The sequence below is a fragment of the Macrotis lagotis genome, chromosome 6 (assembly GCF_037893015.1).
Source record: "Macrotis lagotis isolate mMagLag1 chromosome 6, bilby.v1.9.chrom.fasta, whole genome shotgun sequence".
Classification (NCBI taxonomy): domain Eukaryota; kingdom Metazoa; phylum Chordata; class Mammalia; order Peramelemorphia; family Peramelidae; genus Macrotis; species Macrotis lagotis.
The window spans coordinates 16,477,465-16,489,699 of record NC_133663.1 but is presented as its reverse complement, the minus strand read 5'-3'; the positions used below and the strand labels follow the sequence as shown (position 1 = coordinate 16,489,699).

The window sequence follows — 12,235 nt, the reverse complement described above, 5'->3', positions numbered from 1 at the left end:
GGGAAGAACCCCAACTCTTCCATTTAAAACAAACCAGTTCAATCAGCAGGCACTAAATTTTTGTTGAAAACGTGCTCATAGAATCATAGAATCAAAGCCGAAGAAAGGAGCTTGGGCTCCCATCCAGTTCGACCTTGTCATCTGATTTTATCCTTAGGAATAAAATTAACACACTGCACGTCTTTTGGGGTTAAATAATATCTTACAGGGAGACCAACTGGGAAAATGAGATGGTAGGAAATTCCATCTGCATAATCTGAACTGGTTCATTTTCCACAGGCTTAACCCAGAAGAGCCTGGCCTCCATCCTTTTCTCTGCCAGGGGCCCAGAAGGATGAACTTTCTTGAAATTCCAAACAATGAAGATATTATGGATACTGAGTCTGGTAGCCGCTTGGTTACCAGGCCACAGCAAGTGCAGCAACCAAGGAACACAAACAGCCTCCACCCATTGGTTAGCCCTGCGGCTGGACTCCGACTTGGCCCTTGCCCAGCCACTAGACAAAGTGCTGAGAAGGGCTGCTTCCTGGTTCTATGCAATCTGTATAGATAGACTAGCTTTACAAGCCTGACCACAAGAGATTAATAAGCCTTAGCCAAATAATGTGGTAACCATGTGAACTGGGCCGCTCCGGCTTGTTTGCCAATCTCTGGGCAATGCCGTTATCTGCATCTTGTTGCTAGGAAACCCAACATCGCTTGGGAATACAAGGAAAGGCAGGTTGCATTGGCCACAGGTCGATCCCATGGACGATTTGCTTGGGAAGGCGGGTTCCCTCTCCGAGGTCCTGGGAGGGTTCACCCTGTGAACTTTAGGCCACATCCACCCATTCAATCATCATGAATAATATCACTACCGCCAATATGATCACTGATATCATTATTATATTAAAATTGACAACAGCAACAATAAATATTCAAATTCTGCTTAGAAAAGACTTTTTTTTACCCCTAATCATGACTTATGGCAAAACCTCCCTCTCTGAACACCCGTACCTGCTCAATCACTTTGAGCATTGGAAACCTACTGGAAAGGGCAGCTAGGTAGTTCAGTGAATAGCGTACCAGCCTTGGAGTAAGGAGGACCTGAGTTCAAATCCAGCCTCAGATACTTAATGATCACTGTGTGACCTTGGACAAGTCACTTAAATCCATTGCCTTGCTAAAAAAAAAAAAAAAAAGAAAGCAAGCTCCTGGCACACTAAGTGACTTGCCCAAGATCACATAGCTAGTACAGGACAGACCCAAGTCTTCTTGGCAATCAGATCAGCATTATATTCTCCCTGACAGGCAGATACACCCACAACACCCCTCTCTATGACATATATGTGCATACAGATAAAGATAAATACACACAAATACACACATACACATAGTTCTATAGAAATCCAAATGAAGATGTTTGCTGCATGAGTGGATAATACACATACTGCTCATTAAAACTATTTTTAAAAGCCAGCACCCACTGAGACAGCTTTGTAACTAACTCCCTCGGAGCGGCTCAAAGGTCAGCTTCTGTACTTTAGTCCAGAACAGTCTTTAAGAAAGAATAAAAACACGGACTGCCCCATGACCTCAGACTAGGTTCCTGCATTTTTCTGGGATCAAACTGTTTCTCTTCTTCTCTCACTTTGCTCATGGTAACAGAATGTAATGTGTCTGACAATGACCTTGATAAGTTTCTTCCTGGCTAGTTTAAATAGATAGAAACTCAATGTCCTAAGATGCTGCAAGTATTCATCAGCCTGGAAATGTCCTTCACCAGGGTGATGGGGGGAGGTTCTGGCCCAATTTCCCAAACTGGAGATGGAAGGATTAAAGAGGCTGGAAAGATTGGGTGGTTTGTTTTTTTTTTTTTAATTAATCACCGTGGTCACACCAATTTAGAACTGCTGGCTCAAGTGTACCCTGGTAGAATTTGGAAAATAAAGCTGTTTGCCACAGAGGGCTTAGAGAAAAACAAAGGGGGAAAAAAAGGAAGTGATTTTTCTCCCTCCTTGTACTGCCTTCATCACAGGAAAAATCCTAAGATCCCCAGAAAAATCCTGATTATCCCAACAAAAGAGAACTATGCCACAAGATACTTAGAAAAATGAGGAATTTCAGTTTAGTTATACTTCTGACACAGTCTAACTTCCATCTCAAGGTGGCCTCATGTAAAGTCCCCATGCCTCCATGTTTCCTCCCCTTTTCATTTAAAATCATAAAATACCATCTCTTAATGCTCATGGATCAGTGATGAGCTGAATGATGACAAGCTGATAGCAGTAAGTGATTTCTCATCTTTCAATCAGCCTTGGTACTCGACCTCATCACTGCCCCTGAGACTGAAGAGTAGAGCCCTGAATTCCAGACCCTCAGTTGAAGGGGGGATGCTAAGCCCAGGCAGCACCTTATTTCTCACCTGGAGGAGACACTGCTTTGGGCCCATGCTACCAAGTTGGATATTTTACTCTCTCCACCCCACCCCCACCTGGTTAAATTGTGAGATCCTGGAGAGTAGAGATACTTTTTTCTTTTTTCCAGTGCTTAGCAGGGTGTCTAACATGTAATGGGTGTTGAATAATGCTTTATAGGGGGTAGTTAGGTAATAGTCTGGGTAGAGTCCCAGTCCCACAGTCAAAAAGATTGTCTTTCTGAGTTCAAAACTAATCCCAGACATTTACTAGCTGCATGATCGTGGGCAAGTCACTTGACCTTGTTTGCCTCAATTTCCCCATTTTGCCCAGAAAACCCCAAATGGGGTCAGAAAGAGTTGGACATGACCAAAAAAGGATTGATCCTCTCCTCCCCTCCCCTCCCCTCCCCAAGATAAGATAAGCATCTCCTTCCTTTCAGTAAAAGATTGAGCTATTCAGAACATAATATTACCAGATGAAATCACCCAGTGAGCTGGCTTAACTACTTTTCTTTGTTAGACCAGATTTCTCTGATACACCTACGGCTTAGGGTGATTAACCTGAGGTCCCGGAACCTAATTAGTTAATCTTTGTTGTTGTTGGGGTTTTTTTGTTAACACAATTTCCATATAATTGGTTTCCTGGGTCATCCTATGCTCTTTGTTTTATGAATTTAAAAAGATGATGCTCTTTCTTCAGGGATAGAGAAGTTCACTACCAATACAAATGAGCAACTCTTTTGCAACTGATAGCCCTAGAGATTGCCAAGAATTATGTAAATGTCTTAAGTTATTCATTTAACCATATCCTTGCATTTTCAGTTTGGTTTTGTTGTTTTTGGGGAGTACTTTCTCCTCTGTCTCACTATATTTCTTGCCCTCACCCAAATTTTTCAGAGAAGGGGTCCAGAGGCTTCACTAGCCTGAACATGAGATCCAAAACACACAAAAGGTAAGAACACTGCTTCTTCCAGGGTCAGTCATTGGAACAAAGAGAGTTTATGCTGAAGTGAACAACACTGGACGACATGCTTTCAACATGCTAGTGACCAGCCCTAGACACCAGGACAACAGTGAGCAGCTGGGGGTAGGGAGCCCATTCAGTTTCCAGGAGCCACAGCCTCCTCTTTTGGCTTCAGCCCCCACTGTCCTGCCAGGTTATGACATCTAGAATTCCCACACTGCTTTCGTGGCTACTCCAGAAGGAGATGGCAGTCCCCCCAATTTCTAAGTCGTCTCAACTCTAAGACATGAACAGAATGCCAGCATGAACAATCCCTTCTTACTCAGATCTAAAGAAAAAGACCTCTCGAGCATACAACAGAATATTCTCAGTCCCTTAGCTTTGCACATACTGGCAAGCTTTTTGGTTTTTTAAATTTCATGGTCCTCTATAGTTTTTCTTTGTTTCAAAGGTCAATGGAATTAGGAGTTCCATGTCACATAAGAGTTCCCTAGATAGCACTGAAGGAACAAGACCATTTATCTAAAGCCTTGTGTAAGGAACCGGAACTTTCCCTAGAATGGGCAGAGAAGCATACCTTTTGACCTCATTAAATATTAAATGAGACTGCAGTTAAAATGCTACCTCTAGGCCAGAGGCTTTTAACTAGTGTTCCAAGTATTTATTTTCTTTTTAAAAAGACCTAATGACCATATCTCCATATAATTGGTTTCTTTTGTAATTCTTATTTATCTAAGTGGTCCAAGTTTTACCATGACATAAGTAAGGCTAAAGTGCATTAAATAATTATTGCAATGGTCAGGGGAAAAAAAAGCCTTATGGTAGCTCATGGAGAGAGAAAAATCCAAAGGACTTTGATTCTAAATTTTCTGGTGTCAGCAAGGTAGGAGCCCAGGGCTCTGTCTGAGAAAGAGGAAAAACAGCAAAAAAGGCTTGTGGCATAGTCTGAATTATTAGGACCGAGTCACAGCTCTGAACATATGGGTCTGGGTGTGAAAGTAATCCCAGTGTGTGCCGGAGTCATGAGGAGGGTGCTTTACTGCTCTAGGAAATCCCAATCTATAAAAGCCAAATACGTCCATCCAAAAAAGAGAGTAAAACAAACTGTTTCACCATTGGATTCTTTTAAGTAGCAAACTCTGAAAAGATTCCTCGGCCCACCAAACTCCATCCACACCCAGTTCAGGAAGAAACACCTTACATAAAATGTGTATTTGGCTTTTCCAAATGCTAAAGCCTAGATGACCTTGGTATGTAATGACTGTGAATGGCAATCAGAGGGAGAAGTCAGAATTGTTTAAACATTTCAGTTCCATTAAAAAGGAACAGCAGAAAATTCTAGAAAGAACAGTCTGCCCTCCTGGAGTAGAAAGGCCAGACAAAAGCTTCCTCCAAATATAGCAGTGGGCTCGAGGCCATTTCCTTACCTGTACTTCAGCCGGACTCTGTCATTGTCTGGATTGCAGAAGAGTCTTTCCAAGTGCTCCTGAGAATCATTGGTTACACTCTGCCACATCTGACTGGCCGTTCTCTTGACTTGCCAGTGGTAGGGCAAGACCGTGTGATGCTTTAAGCAGTCGCTGCCATAGACACAGCAGCCTTGTAAGAAGTCCATACAGATCTCGATCCCGTTCTCCTGGTGCGTGTGATACTGTAATTGGTTCAGCAGTTCAAATACCAGGTCGAGGGAAGCCTCGTCGCTCTTCCCTTGGAAGAGGCCGGTATTCAACTTGGTGCTGGTGTTCAAGTTGTACTGGACGGCATAGCTGTCCTGCTGAAACAAACCAGGGAGGCAATCCATGGCCTTCTCGGTACAGTCAGGACTGACGGGGACATCGCTGGTGGCTGGGTGCAGGAGGGGATCCTGGAAAGGCCCCACCGTGGGATCGGGCACAGGTCCATTGGCAGCTTCTGTGGGGAAGCCATGGTCTTGGGACGGGACCACCTGCTCCGTATCCTCGGAGGAAGGATCTGCTTCTGGTAGGGGTCTCCCAACATCTGGCCCTCCAGAGAGAAGAAGGTTCATATCACTGCCCACTGGTGGGCATGTGGAATTCATTCCCAATGTTTTTTTCACAGTTGGTTGGCACAGACTACTCCCGCCATTCCCACTTGGGTTTATAGGCATGAAAACCCCATCAAGGGAGCCCGATTCTAGTAAGGTGTTTAATATGGGCCTCAAGGTTCTTAAAGTCCCTGTGCTAAGCCTCTTCTGAACTGGCTTTTTCTTGAAACAAGTCTTCACTGGACCAATCTTCTCAGAGAGTCTCATCTGGCAAGGAAATTCATCTGAAGGACAATGAGGCTGCACAATACACGCTGTGCCCGCCTCGGCTTCCATCTTTTATGAAATACAGAGAGTCGCCCTCTTCACTATGCAAAGATCAGACCAGAACCTAGGCAGGAAGAAAAACATACCAATTAGCATCCTCTATCCATCATTGATCTCAGCTCTCAGGTTACCTTTGCCATCAGCTGCCTTCGCTAGCAGATTCATTTGGGAACTGGTGACACACTGGATCCTACCAGGGACACTTAAAATAGCTATGTGACCCCAGGCAAATCCCTTCAGCTCTCTCAGCCTCACTGTCTTCATCTGAAAATTGAGGAGTCAAACCACCTCACTGGGTGGATATTACTAAGATCAAATGAGATAACATGAAAAGCACTTTGCAAACCACATAAAGACCAACGATTCTTGTCGCTGCACTGTTTGCAGGGATGGGCAGATTTGAATATATCATTAGGCTTTCCTTCTTTTTTTGTTTTTCATGTTTTGTTATAAGGAATGAATCTCTGGGGAGGATACATTAGGAAAGGAAGGTAATGTTAAAAAAAAGAGTATCTCCATAAAAATGTGAAGAGCTGGGGGACCATTCAAACACCCACTCATTCATTCACTCGTTCATCCAGTGGGGCAGTTAGGGGGCACAGAGCACTGGCCCTGGAGTCAGGAGTTCAAATTCAGCCTCAGGCTTTTGACACTCATTCTCTATGGGGCCATGAGCAAGTTATTTCAGAGCCATCACCAGTCACCCTATGGCATCCCCATGTGGCCACTGGACCAGAGGACTGGGGGAGAAAGGGAGGCTGGGGCCGGGTTCAGTATCCCCTGGCTCCCATCCGAGCCATGTGCTTGCCATGGCATCGCCGGCCTGATACCACGGACAAACATCATTTATTGGGCAAATGTTGTTGCCAGGCCAGGGAAGCGACTACACAGGGCTCCTGGGGAGCTCCAGGAGGTGCTCGGTCATCAACTCATCCAGTCCCTCTGCTTGGAGAAGCGCAAATTCCATTAGGCAGAAGGGACAAAGTAAATGCAGACGGGGGAGGACTGGAGGAGCCCCCCGCCCCCCAGGAGCCGGCGGGGCTGTTCTGCAGGGCACAGGGGGAGGGGACAAGGGCTTCCTTCCCCGAAAATCGGGTTCTCTCGGGGAGAGTCCACGCAGGGCTTCTCTGAGGAGGGAGAACTCTGCCAGCTTCCCCACAATTCACGGTGGCCCCAAGGGCTCCCCCAGGGGGACCCCCGGCCTTCCCTCGGCACCCCACGACCCCTGCGGGTCGCTCCGGATTTCAGAGGAGCCCGACAACGCAATTCGTTAACGTAGCTATGCGGGTGGCTGGGGGGGGGGTCCCTTTGGAAGGAAGAGATCGGGCTGGCTCTGGGGCTGTTCATGAGGCAGCAACTTGCCGGGACACAAATAGGAGGTCCGGGTGCCCGGCCGGTGCCCCTGGGTGGCCCCCGGGTGCCCGGTGCCCCCGTCGGCTCCGAGCCTGGCCCCCGCAGCACCCCGCAGGTCAAGCTCCCCCCGGCTTTATCAGGGAAGGCAGCCGGGGAGCCCGGGCGCCCGGGAAGGGGGCCAGCCCGGCCCGGGCCCCGAAGGGGGGCTGCCAAGTGGCCCCGGCCAGCCGGGGCGTCGTTCCGGGGCGGCCCCCGCCCCCAGCAGCCCCAAGCAAGCCCCCTCCTCCCTCCCGCAGGGGCAGAGGGGCCTCACCCGCGCCGCCTTTGTCCCGGGCCCCGGGCCCCTCTGCCCCCCGGGCCCCGGGCCCCTCTGCCCCCCGGCCCCCCGGGCCCCTCTCCCCCCCGGGCCCCGGGCCCCTCTCCCCCCCGGGCCCCTCTCCCCCCCCGGCCCCCCCGGGCCCCTCTCCCCCCGCGGGCCCCGGGCCCCTCTCCCCCCCGGCCCCCCGGGCCCCGGGCCCCTCTCCCCCCCGGCCCCCCGGGCTGGCTCAGGCTCGGCGCATCCCCCCGGGGGCCGGGGCGCAGGGAGGAGCCCCGGAGCCCCGGGCCTGCACTGCCTCCTGCCGGCGGCGCGGCCCGGACCCCAAGGCGCCCCCGGGGGGTCCCCGACCTCCGCCAGGGCGGAAGAGGCCGGTGGAAAAGGCCGGAGCCGGACCCCCGGGCGCCCCCTCCCGGGTCTCGGGGGGCAGGGCTGGGGGGAGGCAGAGACGGGGGGCCCCGGGCTGCAGACCGCCAGCCGCCGCCCCGGGCCGCTCCCGCTCGGCCGGGCAAGGTCGGCGAGGGTGCCCGCACGGGGTGCCCGCACGGGGTGCCCCCAGCCCAGGCTGGCCGAGCCAGGGGCCGGGGAGCCCGCGGCGGGGGGCCCAGGCGACACCCCCTGCCCCGCCTCGCGCCCGCCCACAGAAAGCCACCCGAGGGGCCGCCTGGGGCGGGCGGGGGTCCCGGAGCCCCAGAAGGACCCCCGTCTTCGAGAGCAAAAACAAAGGACTCGGCCCCCCCAATCCAAAGGATGGGTGCCGGGCGCGGGGGGGGGGCGGGGGCGGACGCCCTAAGTCTGCCCCCTCCCCGTTCCCTCCACGGAAACAGCCCGCGGGCACCCCGGCGGGCCCAGGAGGGGGCCCCTCCCTGCCGGGACCCCAAACTTTTTCATCTCTCCCCCCTTCACGAGCCAGGAATCGGGGAGAGCGGAGGCCCCCCCTTCTTCTGCCCTCCCCAGGAGGGTCCGGAGGAAGCAGGAGAGGCTGCCCGGGGGTGGGGGGGCTGCAGCCCGGGGGTGGGGGCCGCCCCCTCCCTCCCCGCCCCCCCCGGGCCCCGCCGCCTTCTTCCTTACCTGCAGCAGCAGCCGCGGAGGGCGACGGTCCGGCCCGGCCGTGCCAGGCGCTGCCGAGGCTGCCCGCGGAGGCCGGGGGCACCCCCCGCCCCCGAAGCCCCCGGGGCGCGCTGCTGGGGCTGCCCGCTGCGAGGCCGCGCCGGCGGCAGCCTGGGCATCGAGGGCGCTCCTGTGCTCAGCCCGGCCCCGCTCCGCCGGCTCCGCTCGGCTCAGCCCGGCCCCGCTGTGCCTGGCCCCGCTGTGCCTGGCCCCGCTCAGCCCGGCTCCGCCCGGCTCGGCTCAGCCCGGTCCCGCGGTGCCTGGCCCCGCTCCGCTCCGCCGGCTCCGCTCAGCCCGGCTCAGCCCGGCTCCGCTCCGCTCCGCCGGCTCGGCTCGGCTCGGCTCGGCTCGGTCCCTCTGTGCCTGGCCCCGCTCCCCGGCTCCGCTGCGCCGGCCCGCTCCGCCCGGCTCGGCTCCGCCCGGCTCGGCTCGGCCCGGCCCCGCTCCCCGGCCCCGCTCGGCCCCGCTCCCCGGCCCGCTCCGCCCGGCTCGGCTGCGCGCGGCTCTCTGGCCCCGCGGCTTTAAAGCGTTTCCTGTAAGCCGGGCCCCGGCCCCCTGAGCGCCGAGGCGGGGCCTGCGCGGGGCCCGCCCCCCGCCCGCCCGGGCCCGCCCCCACCCGCGTGTCTGCGTGTGTCTGTGTGCGTGCGTGTCTGTGTGCATCTGTGGCCCAGCGTGTGCGTGTGCTGGTGTGTGTGCGTGTGTGTGTGTAGCTGTGTGCATGTGTCTGTGTTCACGGGGGCGCGTGCGTGTGTGAGCATGTGTGTGCTCCTGGAGGAACTCAGGCGGGGCCCCGCGTGTGCACGCGTGTGCACGGGTGGACGCAAGCCGGTGCGTTCCTGTGTGCGTGGGGCTGCGGGTGCATGGAGGATTCCGCGCGGGGGCGCGGGGCTGCGTGTGCGCTCGTGCCTACGTGCATGCGTGTGAGTGTGCATGCGTGCGTGTGAGTGTGCATGCGTGCGTGTGAGTGTGCGTGCTGGGGATGTGTGGGGGACGGAGGACCGGGCGCGCGCGCGCGTGTGTGAGGACACGTCCTTGGGGGCCCCCGCCCCGGCCTGGGAAAGAGCCTCAGAGTGGGGGGAGGAGGGGAGGTCACGTTGCCCGAGTTGGACCAAACTGCCCCCCGCAGCCGCACCCCCGGGACCCCCGCTCCCCCCCCGCAGCCGCCCCCCCCGGGACCCCCCGCTCCCCCCCCCGCAGCCGCCCCCCCCGGGACCCCCCGCTCCCCCCCCACAGCCACCCCCCGGGACCCCCGCTCCCCCCCCCGCAGCCGCCCCCCCCGGGACCCCCGCTCCCCCCCCCGCAGCCGCCCCCCGGGACCCCCGCTCCCCCCCCGCAGCCGCCCCCCCGGGACCCCCGTCCCCCCCCGCAGCCGCCCCCCGGGACCCCCGCTCCCCCCCCCCACAGCCGCCCCCCCGGGACCCCCGTCCCCCCCCACAGCCGCCCCCCGGGACCCCCGCTCCCCCCCACAGCCGCCCCCCGGGACCCCCGCTCCTCCTCCCGCGCCGGGCAGCCCAGCCCCGAGCCGGCCGCGGGGACCCAGCAGGCGGAGCCCGGCCCCGCGGCCCCGGCCCGGCCCGGCCCGGCCCGGCCCGGCGCCCAGACTGCAGGGCGCCGGGGGGGGGGGGGGGGGGGGGGGCTCGGAGGCTGAGAGGAAACCAAGGCGGCCCCCCAGGAAGGGCAGGGAACCCCCGCGAGCTCCAACCTTCAGGAAGCCCGGGGGGGGGGGGGCTCAGCCCGGACCAGTCAGGGCCAAGCAAGGGAAACTGAGGCCCAGGGCCGGGCTCGTCAGCCCAGGCCAGCCCGGGCCAGGCACGGAGGGCCAAGCCTGCGGGGGTGGGGGGCGGAACATGGAAAAGTGTGTCAGAAAAACGGATCCGCTCTAAATGTGAGGTGTGCGAGAGCCGCGGGGGATAGGTTAGACTGGAACAATGCATCGGAGACCATGTATGAACTGTACAGGTAACACACATGTGCGGTGTGGAGATGGCAGCCACAGATGATGCAGAGAATCAATGATTCCATATCGTGTCATGACATATAGAGTATGCATATATTCGATACTATAGAGAGTAAATGCATTGACACGATATTGGGAGTGCACAGCTAACACACATGTTCTGTCATGTAAAGATCATCCAGATAAAATGTATATGATGCCTGTACACCACAGATAATGTGCGTTTTGTATTCTGAGAATGGTATATGGACAAACCCACTCCTTATCGGTCTTGCTTATGCAGATGCATAAATTATTCAGATAAAAGGCATTTTACATAATGTGTAGGTTATACTGATAGATGGCAGCCTATGTGGTGGCTGGATCGTGCAGATCAATGTGTATTATCACATCAAACACAGTAGAGATAACATAGATTATCTTTATCCTTTCTATAGGTTATTCAGACGTAAGGCGCTGCATATCACGAATATTAGACAGATCAAATGCATTTATCTAAGGATAGATTATACAGAGCAAATACGTTTTCTATAATGTATAGATAGAATAGACAGATAAAATAGATATAATGTATAGATTTATGATTATGCACTTAGAATGTATTTTATACAATGTATAGCTTATACAGATGAATATCTTATATAATATATATATACAGATAAAAGCCATTTATAGAATGGATAGATTATGCAAATCAAATGCATTTTATATCATATATAGACTAGACAGATAAAATAGATGTAATGTATAGATTATGATTATACAGGTAGGATGTATTTATATGATGTAGGAATTATACAGATAAATGTATTTTACATATATACATTATACAGATAAATGTGTTTTATGTTATGTATAGATTTATACACACAAAAGCCATTTATATAATGGATAGATTTATACAGATCAAATGTGTTTTCTATATTGTACAGATTACACAGGTCAAATGCATTTTATAGCATATAGATGGAATAGACAGATAAAATAGATATAATGTATAGATTATGATTATAGTTAGAATGTGTTTTATATGATGTATAGATTATACAGATAAAAGACATTTATAGAATGGATAGATGATACAGACCAAATACATTTTCTATCATGTATAGATTACACAGATAAAATGCACTTTATATCATGTATAGAATGGACAGATAAAATACATATAATGTATAGATTATTCAGATTAAATGCATTTTATCATGTGTACATATATCATTATAGATAAAAGACATTTTATGTGATTATATATTCTAAATCCACATATATATGTATATATATATATATTTATCAAATGATATACAGAAAAAATAGGAAATAAAAGAAGGAAGGCACTGGCATGAAGAGGGACTAGGGAATTTTAATTGAGATTTAAAGGAAGCTGGAGTGGTCAATAGCTGGACAGGAGGGGAGAAATCCTTTCAGACATTGGAGACAGTCAGAGAAAGTACCTGGGGCAGCATGTCTTGTTCGAGTTGCAGGTTGGAGGTCAGCAATTCTGGACTAAGAAATAAGAAGACTGGAAAGGGAGGAGCTCTGAGCTAGGAAGAGCTTCTCGTGCCACACAGAGCACTTTGTATTAGCTACTGATTGAGTAAGGAAGTGGCATGATCACACACGACTTGTAGGAAGACCACTTCAGTGCCCGCAGGCAGACTGCTTTAGGGTGGGGAGACATTGCAGACAAGCGGACTAGCAGCTACAGCAATAGTCCAGGGGTGATGAGGGCCTGCACCCCTCTGGGGACTGTGTCAGAGGAGAGAAAGGGGTGTATAGTGGAGAGTTGTGACAGATGGAACTGA

At 53.2% G+C, this 12,235-nt stretch overlaps 1 protein-coding gene across 3 annotated transcripts in view; it reads right to left on the bottom strand.

Moving 5' to 3' along the window:
• LOC141490659 (protein mono-ADP-ribosyltransferase TIPARP-like) overlaps positions 1–8,500 on the bottom strand; it is a 43,028-nt gene extending 34,528 nt beyond the window's left edge. Inside the window, exons 1-2 of one of the 3 annotated variants that reach the window (XM_074190803.1) lie at positions 8,435–8,500; positions 4,790–5,758 (exon numbers count right to left, since the gene is read on the bottom strand). In XM_074190803.1, coding sequence (XP_074046904.1) covers positions 4,790–5,703 — 914 coding nt within the window. In that variant the 5' untranslated portion in view covers positions 5,704–5,758; positions 8,435–8,500. Of the gene's footprint in view, positions 1–4,789; positions 7,040–8,434 lie in introns of those variants that run through there. The other 2 variants (XM_074190802.1, XM_074190804.1) reach the window with 2 other exon arrangements.
• Positions 8,501–12,235: the final 3,735 nt, after the last annotated feature.